The sequence below is a fragment of the Dermochelys coriacea genome, chromosome 1 (genome assembly GCF_009764565.3).
Source record: "Dermochelys coriacea isolate rDerCor1 chromosome 1, rDerCor1.pri.v4, whole genome shotgun sequence".
NCBI classification, from domain to species: domain Eukaryota; kingdom Metazoa; phylum Chordata; order Testudines; family Dermochelyidae; genus Dermochelys; species Dermochelys coriacea.
Window position 1 is genome coordinate 108097230 of NC_050068.2, and position 14802 is coordinate 108112031.

The window sequence follows — 14802 nt, forward strand, 5'->3', positions numbered from 1 at the left end:
TGTCTGCACTGCTGGTCAGTTGGCTCAGATGTGTCGTATGTATGTAACTTTTCCTATTACCTTTAAGTCTGTAACTTCCCCTCCTTTCCCTTTACCTAAGAGGTTGTATAATTTGTATTGTCTATGGGCAAACTGTTTGCTCTATTCCCCAGCCACCGCGTGACTTTGTTTATCCAATAAACGTTGCCGCTGTGCATTTTTATCAATTCACTTGTCAGTGGGTTTGTGTTTTACCCAGTAAAATAATTCCCGAGCCCGCTAGTGCCACAGACAGAGTTGAGATTATGTTTTGCAATGTGCATTCCTTTGCATTTCATCTGCCATTTTGTTGCCCACACACCCCGTCTTGTGAGATCTCTTTGTAACTCTTCACAGTCTGCTTCAGACTTCACTATCTTGAGTAATTTTGTATCATCTGCAAACTTTGCCACCTCACTGTTTATCATTTATGAATATGTTGAACAGCACCGGTTCCAGTACATATCCTTGTGGGACCCCACTATTTACCTCTCTCCATTCTGAAAACTGACTATTCCTATCCTTTGTTACCTATCTTTTACCCAGTTACTGATCTATTATAAGACCTTACTTCTTATCCCATGACAGCTTACTTTGCTTAAGAGCCTTTAGTAAGGGACCTTTTCAAGGCTTTCTGAAAGTCCAAGTACACTATATCCACTGGATCACTCCTGTCCATCTGTTTGTTGACCCCCTCAAAGAAGTCGAATAGATTTGTGAGGCATGATTTCCCTTTATAAAAGTCATGTTGACTCTTATCCAACATACTGTGTTCATCTAGGTGTCTGATAATTCTGTTCTTTACTACAGTTTCAATCAATTTGCCTGGTACTGAAATCAGGCTTACCAGCCTGTAACTGCTAGGATCACCACTGGAGCCTTTTTATAAAATCAGCATTACATTAGCTATCTTCCAGTCATCTGACACAGATGCTGATTTAAGCAATAGGTTACAAACCACAATTAATAGTTCTGCAATTTCATATGTGAGTTCCTTCAGACCTCCTCAGTGGATACCATTTGATCCTAGTGATTGATTATTATTTATCAATTTGTTCCAAAACCTCCTCTATCAGTTCCTCAGATTTGTCACCTATAAAGAATGGCTCAGGTGTGGGAATCTCCCTCACATCCTCTGCAACAGTGTTTCCCAAACTTGGGAAGCCGCTTGTTCAGGGAAAGCCCCTGGCGGGCCGGGCCAGTTTGTTTACCTGCCGAGTCTGCAGGTTCAGCCGATCGCGGCTCCCACTGGCCGCGGTTCGCCACTGCAGGCCAATGGGGGCTGTGGGAAGCAGTGGCCGGTACGTCCCTCTGCCCGTGACGCTTCCTGCAGCCCCCATTGGCCTGCAGCAGCGAACCGCAGCCAGTGGGAGCCGTGATCGGCCGAACCTGTGGATGTGGCAGGTAAACAAACCAGCCGGGCCTGCCAGGGGCTTTCCCTAAACAAGCGGCATCCCAAGTTTGGGAAACGCTGCTCTGCAGTGAAAACCAATGCAATTTAGCTTCTTTGCAACGGTCTTGCCTTTCTTAAGTACTCCTTTAGCACCTCAATCCTCCAATGGCTCAGATAATTGTTTGGCAGTCTTCCAGCTTCTGATGTACTTAAAAAAAATTGCTGTTAGTTTTTGTGTCTTGCTAATTACTATTCAAATTCTTTTTGTCCTGCCTGATTATACTTTTACACTTGACTTGCCAGTGTTTATGTTCCTTTCTATTTTCCTCAGTAGGATTTGACTCCCAATTTTTAAAAGATGTCTTTTTTTCTCTAAGACCCTTTTTTTACTCTGCTGTTTAGCCTTGGTGACAAGTTTTGGCCCTCTTACTGTTTTTTTTATTTGGGGTATACATGTAGTTTGACCCTTTGGTATGATGTTTTTAAAGTTTCCATATAGCTTGCAGGCATTTCACTCTTGTGACTGTTCCTTTTAATTTCTGTTTAACTAACCTCCTAATTTTTGTGTAGCTCCTTGTTCTGAAGTTAAATGCTACTGTGGTAGTCTTCTTTGGCATTTTCTCTCCCATAAGGAAGTTAAATTGAATTACATTATGGTCACTATTACAGAGCAGCTCAGCTACATTCACTTCATGGGTTTGATCCTGTGTGCCACTTAGAACAAATCAAGAACTGCCTCTCTCCTTGTGGGTTTCAGGACTAGCTGCTCCAAGAAGCAGTCACTAATGGTGACTAGAACTTTTATTTCTGCATCCCCATGCTGAGGTGACATGCTGAAATCCCCCAATAGTTTTCTGTTTTTGTAGCCTCTCTGATCTCTGACCATTTCACAATCACTGTCAACTTCCTGGTCAGGAGGTTGATAGTATATCCGATTGCTGTAGTCTTTTATCTTATCTCTTATCTTGATTTCAGGAACACTTGAAACAAAAATATTAATGGAAATCAGTGGATAAGTGGGAAGTGAAGGGTTAAGTTAATAACTGTTAGTGAGGGTAGTGACAATAAATAAAGAGCATCATTTAATAGGTAGAGGGGGACTACTAAAGATCTTCTTTTAGCAATTCATATTGTTCACGCTAATTTTCAAAACCTTCATCAGTTATTTTTGTTAAGATCCGTCATTAATCGTTAGAACTGATTTTTAAAACATTCTGTTCCTTTTACAACATTAAAAAAGAAGACTTGAAAAATCACACAAGCCCACACTTCATTGAAGTTTACTCTGTAGCAACGACTAACTAAAAGTCATTGTTCTTTCTATCTTGTCATACACAATTCTTTAGGGCTTTTTACAGCATACCACATGCATTATCCTCCCCCTTAAACTTTGAAAACTTTCCTGGCAATAATATGACATTGCTTCACCCAAGCTTGAATACTTAGTTCACTGTCAATACAGATAATGCCAGCCCATGACAGCCACATAGCATTGATATCACTGGCAGACTTGAAGCAGGTATAAGGTGTGTCCTGGAGATTTAAATGGTTTGTTTGCTTTTTAAAACTCAGGAGTCAAGGCCATGGCTTGTGAGGTCAAATATAGATATATTTATTGACCTTGCTTTGGAGTCCTCAGAATTTTTTCACTAATTTCAATTTGTGTTTGACATTTTCCACCCAGCGATAATAAAGGTCAACACCAGGATAAATCCCCTAAATTCAATACTCAGTAACAAACAAAGGGACAAATCCCAAGATGTGTCACCTTTTCCCCTGAAAACTCATAAGAGAAGAAGACAAACTCTGAGCAGTCAGCTGGGGAGGTACCCCTGGAATCCAGCACTAGGACTTCCTGCCCTCACCTCGGGTCCATGGACAGTGCACAGCTCCAAGGGGAGCTATGTTTTCCAGGCTTCTTCTGTCTGGCTGTTCCTCTCAGACCCCATCCCACTTCCATTTTAGGAGATGTTTCCCAGCACAGAGAGGACTCCATGCAAAATTAATACAGCCTCAATGTTCTCCATAGAAAGCAGGGATTGTGCCACAGAGATAGCTGACATCCTCCTTCCATACATGAGGAGGGACAATCCATAAAAAGATCTTGAGGGGATGATTAGATCCCCCAAGAGGGCAGCATATGCCCACTCTGGAGGTCAGGGAATGACTGAGAGTGGCAGGTACTCAGCACCCTTCAAGATTGACCCCAGAAGAATTTTTTTTAAAAGAGTGAATAAAAAACAGTCATATGTTCATACCTGGCGGACCTGGGCGTCCTTGTACACCTGGTAAACCTAAAAAACAAAGGGGCTTTTTATTATGGGATGAATGCTAAGGAAATAGATAATGTCAATGGTAATGATCTCATAGCATTTATTATGCAAATCATAGAATATCAGGGTTGGAAGGGACCTCAGGAGGTCATCTAGTCTAACCCCCTGCTCAAAGCAGGACCAATCCCCAATTTTTGCCCCAGATCCCTAAATGGCCCCCCTCAAGGACTGAACTCACAACCCTAGGTTTAGCAGGCCAATACTCAAAGTACTGAGCTATCCCTCCCCCCAAATATCCACCACCACCTTATAACACTGGAGAGTCAAATAATATCTAGAATCAAAATTCAGATGATTTAATCTAAAATTATTTGCAAAAATTTTGGTAAAAAATAATCAGAGACTGACATCTATGGAAGTCTGCAAGACAGAAATTTGTCAGAAAGACCCTGGTCCTGTAAGATGCTGCGTGCCCTCAACACTCCACTGGCACTGGGAGAATCAGACCCTGAATCAACACCACTGGACAGGGACTTGTTCATCACTGAAACATTCCATGTAATTCCTAGTATTGTTACTGGTAGTTAATCATATTTATTCAAAACAAAGCAGATCTTCAACTGAAATTCTTAGATTATACATAAAATAGTGACATTTTGCTAAACACCTGACACAGCATTCTTTGTGCCCCAAACTCCTGTTAAAGTCAGTGAGAACTCAGGATGTGCAAGGAATACCATACTAGCTGGAAAGTTTCAAAAGTTTTAAAATTTCTTCCAAAAAAAATGGGGAAAATGCTCAGTTTTCCCCATCTATTTTCTGACCAGCTTTATAAATTACTTACATACCCTTTAAGACTGAAAATGTAATTATTGATTGTGTCTATTTAAGGAAATTATATCTCTTTTCTGTTATCCTGCTTTCCTGCTGCTATAACTCAATGTACATTTCTATGTCACAGTCACTGGCATATGACCACCATAAAACTGGTGTCTCAGCGAGGAGAATCAGACCTTTTGTTCTTTCTGTAGTCACTTTACGACTACCAAACTACAGCCTTATCTAATATCTGATTTTTTCAGTTCTCTGGCAGTTTCAAAATATTGGAAAAAAAAATTGGTTCAGATTGAACTGAACCTGAAAATTCCAAAAACTTTTGGTGAACTGAAAAAGTGTGTTTCAAGTCAAATGAAATATCTTATTCCTCAGGAAATGTTATTTCCAGACATTGTTAAAAGCCTAGATTCCTAAAATGGCAGGAGGAGGAGCCAGAGCTGCCCACCTAATAACGTTTAGCTCAGTGGTTATGACATTCACCTGGGATGGGGAGACCTGGTTTTGAATCCCCTGTTAACCTGAAAGGAGCATGGATTTCAACCCAGGTCTCCCTCTTTCCAGGTGAGTGCCCTAACCACTGGATTATGAGCTATTCTGGGGATCTCTCTCCATCTTTCTGGTTGGAGCTGTTCCAATTTGTATAAGATACACAAATTGTGCCAAAACAAGAGAGTGAGAATGCCTCGATAGGCTGGTCATCAGTCCACCCACCTGGGAGGAGAGAGGATCTACTTTAAGTCTCCAGTGACCATTTAATTTTTATACAAATTGGAACAGATTCAATAGGTGAGTTGGAGAGACACCCACCCCAGAGTAGACAGCAGCCTGGTGGTTAGGATACCCTAATCACTGAGCTAAAAGTTATAAGGTGAGCACAACGACCACCTCTTGTGAAAGAAAAACATTTTTCTAGCCAAAAATATTCTACAGATTTGTGATAATTCACAAATAGTTTGGGTCTACTGAAACTGCAATAAACTATTTGTCTGAAAAATTTTGCCCAGCCCTAATCCTTTACATAGGGCACAGCAAAACTACAACAAAATGTGAAACATTGCATACAGCAAAGGGAATCATACCATATCCAGTTAACATTACATAGGAAATGTATGTAAGCAGGATGTAATAACTCAACCGCAATTCAGTGACAAAATCAGGGCATTTCATTATCATATAGCTCCATTAAAGCATTCAAGTAATTCAATAATATTCTCATTTAAAAAGATATAAAGAGCATATATGAAGACAAAAAGGCAATAAAAATGCATACCTTTTAGACCTGGTTCACCTTTTAATCCTGGAAAACCTGGAGGACCAATGTCTCCTTTTTCACCATAAGCATCCACTGTTCCAGTACCTATGACCTGAATCAAAGAACAAATACCAAGATATTAGGAAGTGCACATGGGCAGCAGGTATAAGCCATAGGGAGACTAAGCCTCCCCAAATAGGACAAGAAATGCCAGAAGCGGCGCACCTTCCTTTGGAGTGCCACCACTGGAAGCTCCTGAGAAGTGTGGGGGCTACTGGTGCCTGGACCATAGCCATGTCTGCACTCCGCCCCGAGGCCCCACTCGGCCTCTTCCCCGTGCCCCCACCTGCACAGCGCCTCTTCCCCCTAAGGCCCCCCTGCCCACCACTCGCTCCTCTTCACCCCCTCCTCTCTATGGCTCACCATTAAGGCAGGAGGGGGAAGAAAGGAGTGAGTAGTGGGTGGGTAGCCTTGGGGGAGGGGGTGGAGAGAAGAAGGTGGAGCAGGGCCTCAGGGGAGGGGGTGGAGTGGGAGTGGGGCCTCAGGGCAGAGCAGGGGTGAAGCATGGGTGGGGTCTCAAGGGGAGGATGCTGAGTGAAGGCGGAGCCATGGTCCGGGCAGCAGGCACTGGTGGCCTCCCACACTCTAGGGAGCTTCCAATGCTCATGCCCAGCCTCCCCAAATGCAAGAGTATGCACTGCCTAAGGAAATATATAACTGAAGAGCTCAGGTATGTTGGAGATTCCTAGCCTCTCTGATCATGGGGCTGCCAGGGGCCAGTTTGTTCTGTGGTATAACTTGGAACTACCTCGGACTGCTGTAAATTGCATTGACTAATAGCAGCTGCTATGACACCTGAGGAATCACCAGGATGCTCTAGCTATGCCTCCTGCTGACTCTGAGCATGTCCAATACAGGAATGTTGGTATGAGGGCTCACAAGCCTCAAACCCAGTTCCATAGAGTTCCCCAGGCAGCGCTCAGGCCACACTGCCACCCAGCAGCTCACTTGTGTAACTAGGTAAGGGTCTAGTGACAGGTGAGCTCACAGAAGCCCCTCTCAAGCTCCTGATTGGGGGAGACATCCAGTCCCCGGGACTGGATGAGGAGCACTATATATAGTCGCCCCCCAACTTACTCAATTGTTCTGTTCCAGAAAACCTTGCGTAACTCGAATTTTGCATAAGTCGGAAATGTATACCCGTACGTTATGCAAAAATTTCTGCAACTCAAAAATCCTATTTCTGGCGTTCTTTTTTCATAAGTGCGAATTTGCATAAGTCAGGTCTTGCATAACCCGGGGAGCATCTGTAAACCATGAAGTTGCAACAGGAAGTTGTCTGAACAATTAGAGGAATCCTTGGCTGGCTGCTGCTAGAGACCCTGATGCTTACCTGACTCCTGAGCCTTGCATTCTTGCCTGTTCCTGGTTCCTGCTTAACCACCTGCTCCTGGTTCCTGTCCTCCTATCCCAGACTCCCAGTTCCTGCTGTCCTGCCCTACTCCAGGCCTCTGCTCCTCTGCCTTACCCCTGATACTGCCTCTAGCTCTGACTGTAGGCCTGGCACTTGACTTTGTCTCAGGCTCTGACCTTCGGCTTGGTACCTGACATTATCTGTGACTCTGACTCCTGGCCTGGCACCTGACTCTCTTTCCATCTCTTACCTTTGGCTTGGTACCTAATGCTGTTTTCGGTTTTGACCCTCAGCTCTGACCACTAGACCTGATTGCCTACGCTCTGGTCATTGCAGGTTGCTCAGACCTTTCCAAGTGGGCCCAACAAAGGTTGAACTCAGTGTAGCACCCTGCACCAGAAGGGGAATCTGTACTGCACAAGCGAGTGATCCAGCTCCTGGCAGATAACTGAGCCCTCCAGGTGCAGAACATGTAGCTGGCCACTGAGAATTAGGCACTGCAAGATCAAGTCCGTTGACTCCATGTAGAAAACACTGTACTCCAGGCTCATCTGGATGCACTGTTCCCCAAGCAGGGATGCACTGTCCCTCTTCCCAAGCGTTTTGATGAGAAAGGAATCTGGAAAATGAACCCAGTGAAAGGAGCTGTCCTGGATGTCCTGGCAGAGTATCCCGTTGAAATCCCAGCTGAGGTCCTGACAGGGACATGTATTGGCTTCTGTCGACCAGCAGCACACCTACAAGTCACAGCTAAATTGCGAATCCCAAGACATTCCCAACCACAGCAGGCCCTCATTGACCTGGGTGTGGCAGAAAACTTCCTTGATGAAGAGGCAGCCTGGACACTAAGCCTGCAGCCCCAAGCCTGTTCCGGACCTGGTAGAAATGACTGACAGGTCCCTCTTATCAGTCTGGCCAGAGGCCACAAAAACTGTTCAGCTCAAAGTTATGATCCGGGGCAAGGAAGACCCTACAGTTCAGTGCCATCCATTCCCTGCACTTCCCTCTGATCCCGGATGTTTTGTGGCTGGCCTTCCACAATCCCCTTATCCACTGATGCGGACTAAGAATAAGAACAATTTCCCAATTCTGCCAGCAGCACTGCTTGACCCCAGGAACTGGGGCATTTGCTCAAGAAACTCCCTGAAAAAGCACAAGAACAAATCCGCACAGACACACCCCTAGAACCCCGACCTGGGGTATTCTATCTGCTACCCAAGATCCATAAACCTGGAAATCCTGGACGCCCCATCATCTCAGGCATTGTCACCCTCACAGCAGGATTGTCTGGCTATGTAGACTCCCTCCTCAGGCCCTTCGTTACCAGCACTCCCAGCTATCTTCGAGACACCACTGACTTCCTGAGGAAACTACAGTCCATTGGTGATCTTCCTAAAAACACCATCCTAGCCACTATGGATGTAGAAGCCCTCTACACCAACATTCCACACAAAGATGGACTACAAGCCGTCAGGAACAGTATCCCCGATAATGTCACGGCTAACCTGGTGGCTGAACTTTGTGACTTTGTCCTGACCCATAACTATTTCACATTTGGTGACAATGTATACCTTCAAATCAGCGGCACTGCGATGGGTACCCGCATGGCCCCACAGTATGCCAACATTTTATGGCTGACTTAGAACAATGCTTCCTCAGCTCTCGTCCCCTAATGCCCCTACTCTACTTGCGCTACATTGATGACATCTTCATCATCTGGACCCATGGAAAAGAAGCTCTTGAGGAATTCCACCATGATTTCAACAATTTCCATCCCACCATCAACCTCAGCCTGGATCAGTCCTCACAAGAGAGCCACTTCCTGGACACTACGGTGCTAATAAGCGATGGTCACATAAACACTACCCTATATCGGAAACCTACTGACCGCTATTCCTACCTACATGCCTCTAGCTTTCATCCAGATCATACCACTCGATCCATTGTCTACAGCCAAGCGCTACAATATAACCGCATTTGCTCCAACCCCTCAGACAGAGACAAACACCTACAAGATCTCTATCATGCATTCCTACAACTACAATACCCACCTGCTGAAGTGAAGAAACAGACTGACAGAGCCAGAAGAGTACCCAGAAGTCACCGACTACAGGACAGGCCCAACAAAGAAAACAACAGAACGCCACTAGCCATCACCTTCAGCCCCCAACTAAAACCTCTCCAACGCATCATCAAGGATCTACAACCTATCCTGAAGGACGACCCATCACTCTCACAGATCTTGGGAGACAGACCAGTCCTTGCTTACAGACAGCCCCCCAATCTGAAGCAAATACTCACCAGCAACCACACACCACACAACAGAACCACTAACCCAGGAACCTATCCTTGCAACAAAGCCCGTTGCCAACTCTGTCCACATATCTATTCAGGGGATACCATCATAGGGCCTAATCACATCAGTCACACTATCAGAGGCTCGTTCACCTGCGCATCTACCAATGTGATATATGCCATCATGTGCCAGCAATGCCCCTCTGCCATGTACATTGGCCAAACTGGACAGTCTCTACGTAAAAGAATGAATGGACACAAATCAGACGTCAAGAATTATAACATTCAAAAACCAGTTGGAGAACACTTCAATCTCTCTGGTCACTCGATCACAGACCTAAGAGTGGCTATACTTCAACAAAAAAGCTTCAAAAACAGACTCCAACGAGAGACTGCTGAATTGGAATTAATTTGCAAACTGGATACAATTAACTTAGGCTTGAGTAGAGACTGGGAATGGATGAGTCATTACACAAAGTAAAACTATTTCCCCATGCTCCCTCCCACCCCACCCCCCACTGTTCCTCTGATATTCTTGTTAACTGCTGGAATTAGCCTACCTTGCGTGTCACCATGAAAGGTTTTCCTCCTTCCCTCCCCCCCCCGCTGCTGGTGATGGCTTATCTTAAGTGATCACTCTCCTTACAGTGTGTATGATAAACCCATTGTTTCATGTTCTCTGTGTGTGTGTATATAAATCTCTCCTCTGTTTTTTCCACCAAATGCATCCGATGAAGTGAGCTGTAGCTCACGAAAGCTTATGCTCTAATAAATTTGTTAGTCTCTAAGGTGCCACAAGTACTCCTTTTCTTTTTGCGAATACAGACTAACAAGGCTGCTACTCTGAAACCTGTCCCCACACAGAGACTATGACTGCCCAATTGAACTATAGCCAGGGGCAAACATTCCGCTTGGGCATATGTATGACATATCAGAGCCTGAACTAACGGTGCTGTGCACCTACCTTCAGGAAAACCTAAACAAGGTCTTTATTCATAAATCCACATCGCCTGCTGGAGCACCAGTCCTCTTTGTTTAAAAAAAAGGATGGGAGCCTCCAACCATGTACTGGGCCCTAAATCAGGTCACCATTAGAAATGGGTACATGTTGCCATTAATCCCCAAACTAATGGACTATTTGAGTACTACCTGGGTGTACCCAAAGCTAGATCTCCAGGGGGCCTAAAGCCTAGTTCATGTTAGAGCTGGGAATGAATGGACGACTACCTTTTGAATGTGTTATGGCCACTTTGAGGATCTTGTGATGTCCTTTGGGTTGACAAACACACTCAGGATGTTCCAGCATTTTAACAACAATGTACTCCAAGACATTCTTGACCAATACATGGCAGCATATCTGGATACTTATTTTCTCAGACAATGCCGAACAGTTCATGTATGTCCATGAATGTATTCCATCCTGGAGAGCTATACAAACATGGCCTCTATGTCAAAATAGGAGTATGTGCTTTCTATCAATCCTCCATAGGATGAACCCTAGGAATTCTCTCTCCTGTCATCAAAATTGACACATGCAAGGTAAAGGCAGTCCCTGAGTGGGCTGTGGCACAGAAGGTCCGCTTCTTGGGGTTTGCAAACTTCTATCAGTGGTTCATCCTGAAGTTCTTGGAGCAGTTCGCCCCTCACTGCCCTACTCCACCAAAACACCAGGTTCCTCTGGTCTCCTGAGGCCTAGTAAGCCTTTGAACAATTAAAATTAACATTTACCACACTTTCCACATTGATTCATCCCAATACCACACAAGCCTTCATTCTTGAGGCAGATGCTTCCAACTTAGTAATCAGAGCAGTGCTGTCCCAAAGGTATGACCCTCAACAAGTTCTATATCTGTGTGCCTTCTTTTCCAGAAAATTCACACCCATGGAGCAAAACTATGACATTTTAGACCAAGAACTCCTGACAAGTAAAACCACTTTTGAAGAGTATCACCACTATCTAAAAGGGGCCTGGTATCCTTGACTATCTGCATAGGGCCAAGTCCCTCAACCAAGGACAACTTTGGTAGGCCTTATTCTTGTGCGCTTTAATTTCATAATTTCCTATCGCCCAAGAACCAAAAAAAGCAAGGCTGATGTTTGGCCTGGAATGGCAAGTATTACACTGATCTGATGGTCCCTAACTTAAAACCGTCCTGTATCCTCAAGCCTCATAACTTTCTGGGTGCAGCTCCCCACCAAGATGTGCTCACCTGTTAAGATCAGCTTCAGTCATGGGATCCCTGCATTTGAGCAAGAAGCCATAAATAAAGAACCCCATGAGGGTCAAGATTGGGTAATCAATGTAAAAGGGCATATATATATATATATATATATATATATATATATGTTCTCCCTGGGCCTCTGGGGACTACCTCCCTACAGGTATGCCATGACTCCCCCCTGGCAGGACATTTTTGTCACTTTAAAACTCAGCACATCATTTCTTCTGTCTTCTGTCTTTGCATATGAGACACAGTGCAGGCCTATGTGGCCTCTTGCAATGTATGTGCCTGCTTCAAGCTGGCCCCACAATAAACCCCTGGGGCCAGCAACCCCTCAAGAGTCTACCTGGACCCTGGACTGTCATTGCATTAAAATTTGTAGTAGAACTACCTAAGTCCAATGGGTTCATAATCATCCTGAAAGCCATGGACCACTTCACAAAGATGGAACACTTTATCCCTTGCACTGCCTACTCTCTTCCCAAGAAACCGCCTGGCTCTAGGTGGACCAAGATGTCCACCCCGATGGCCTCCCAGAGAGCATTATCTCTGACCAAGGCACACAGTTTGTCTCCCACTTCTGGTAAGAAGCTCTCTGGATTTTGGGCATCTGCTCCTGCCTCTCATCTGCCTATCACTCTCAGACTAACGGTCAAGCTGAAAGAACCAACCAGATCCTGGAGCAGTATCTTTGGTATTATATCAGTTTCCACCAACAACTTGTCCTTGCTGCTGCCCCAGAAAAAATTTGTGTACATCCGATGAAGTGAGCTGTAGCTCATGAAAGCTTATGCTCAAATAAATTTGTTAGTCTCTAAGGTGCCACAAGTACTCCTTTTCTTTTTGTGTACAATAACGCAGAATATGTGTCTAAAGGGCAAAGCTCCCTTTTTTCAAATTATGGTGTAGTGTGGTGGTCACCTCACTCCGGCCCTGAAGGTGTTAAAACAGCCTGGGAGAGGGCTGCCCTGGGGAGCCAATAGTAAAAGCAACCCTGGAGAGGGCTGCGGCTGGGGGAAGAGGAGTGAGAACAGCTCGGGGAAGCTGATTGAGTAGGGTTCCAGACTCACCAGCTCCCCACACAGCCAGTCCTGTCCTTTCTCTCACTGGCTCCAGACTGACTCCAAAATGGCTTCTCCCTGGGAGGGCCTCTCACTCTCTATTGGTTGCTTGCTGGACTCTGAGTCTGCCTTGACTCCCCCTCCCTACCAGGGACCGTGTGCCTCTCCCTGAGCTGCCAGCAGACAGGGTCCCAGGAATCTATGTAACCTCCTTGGGAGTTACAGAAATATTCAGGAATAATGCACAGTTGGTTGAAAGAAGTTATCCATTCCTTTTATCCCAAATATAGGGAAAACAGTTCATAGAATTTGGGACACATACGTGCCTGGCTAACTTCAATTTACATCTAAAAGTATTGTGAAAAAGCCCCCTGAACTACACTGTACAGTCAATAAACCATGCTCTGAAGTCCTTATTTGCACCATTGTTAGTAATTATTTGTACTGCTTTATAATAATAGCAAGGCAGCAGTAATATTGCCACTGATTTCAGTTGGATCAGAACCCATACATAGCCATTTAAAAAAAAAGTCCTGAGTGCCTTGACTTCCACGCTGGTTTGGTATTTTCTGTCTGTTTCATATAAGCAAAATTTAATTTACTTACTCTTCCTGGAAGTCCTGGAAGACCTTGTGTGCCCTTGTCTCCCTGAACAGAAAAAAATTTACATTTTTAAACTCAAGTACCACACAATGAAAACTGATCTACCAATGGCATTCCATTAGCTTTTTAGTCTTACACATGGAGACTTTATGTTCTAACAATTTACTCACTGAACAAGATCAATATAGAATCCACTTTACAAGTGCAAATTTGGGCCGGATTCATGTACATGGACCCCTTCTTCTGCACAAACTCACACAATACAAAGAAGTATGCAGCCAATTAATTGGGGCAGTATGTTCAGTATTTTTCTAAATGACGGGACATGCAAAGTTTTATACTAAGTTACATTTATTATTATAGGCAGATCTGATAGCACTCCCTATTATTGAGGTGCTGACATTTCCCATTATAAGACCCTGTTTTCCATTGCTTATAACTTTGCCAAACTGTAACTGTTTGGGATGAAATTTTTCATGGTAGGTGTCTGCTTCAGGCTGAATTTTGGGGGAAAATTTCAACCAAAATGAGAATTATGCTAGGGAACTATACATAGTTTTGTCCATGGTAAAAAATTCTGACAACCTTTTACCTGGAAAGCTCTAGTTCCCCCATACTTTGGCACACGGACTTGAAAATTGTCAAGGGGTGGCATTTTTGTCATGGCTATACTTTTTGCTACACCTGTTAATATCTGCCCAAATCTGGCCATGTTATAAGACTTTGAAAAAATTAGTTCACACATGCTCAGGGGAGACTTCTTAGCCCTAGTATACACTGGGCGGGGGGGGGGGGGTTGAGGGAGGGGGCGGAGCAGGGGTCGATATAAGGTACGCAACTTCAGCTACAAGAATAGGGTAGTTGAAGTCGACGTACCTAGATCGACTTACTGCAGCATCTTCACACTAGTGAGTAGACTGCCGCCGTTCCCCTGTCGATTCTGCTTGCGCCTCTCGTGGTGCTGGAGTTCTGGAGTCGACGGGAGAACACTTGTGGATTGATTTATCGTGTCTAGACTAGACACGATAAATCGACCCCCGATATATCAATCGCTACCCGATATATCGATCGGCGGATAGTGTAGACCGACCCTTAGATTTTAGGAGCTTAAATCTCCAAAGATTCTGTCCTCATTGAGTGTGACTGAGCCTCTCACAGCTCCTTGTGCTAATCAAACTGTGCATCCCCACAAGCAAATTGACCATGATCCTTCCAGACCAGGGGTACAAACACTAAGCTAGACTTTCTCTGTAATGGCTGTTCCCAGTTACTGTAGGCCAGGGTACAGCTGGGCACTGTATCTGAGAGCAGGGAGTCTGTCTCTCTTGTGCTCTCCGTGCCCTTTATGCTGGCTCCTAGACAATGTGAAGGAGAAAGCCAGGAAGGAGAAAGTATGATTTGAATGCAGAGGAGACAAAAGCCAGACTGGGAAGA

General features: G+C 44.7%; 1 protein-coding gene across 1 annotated transcript in view; it reads right to left on the bottom strand.

The window, feature by feature from the left end:
• Positions 1-14802, bottom strand: part of COL4A1 (collagen type IV alpha 1 chain) — a 227669-nt gene that overhangs the window by 78231 nt on the left and 134636 nt on the right. Inside the window, 3 exon segments of the mRNA XM_038392118.2 lie at positions 3670-3705; positions 5792-5885; positions 13372-13413. Coding sequence (XP_038248046.1) covers positions 3670-3705; positions 5792-5885; positions 13372-13413 — 172 coding nt within the window.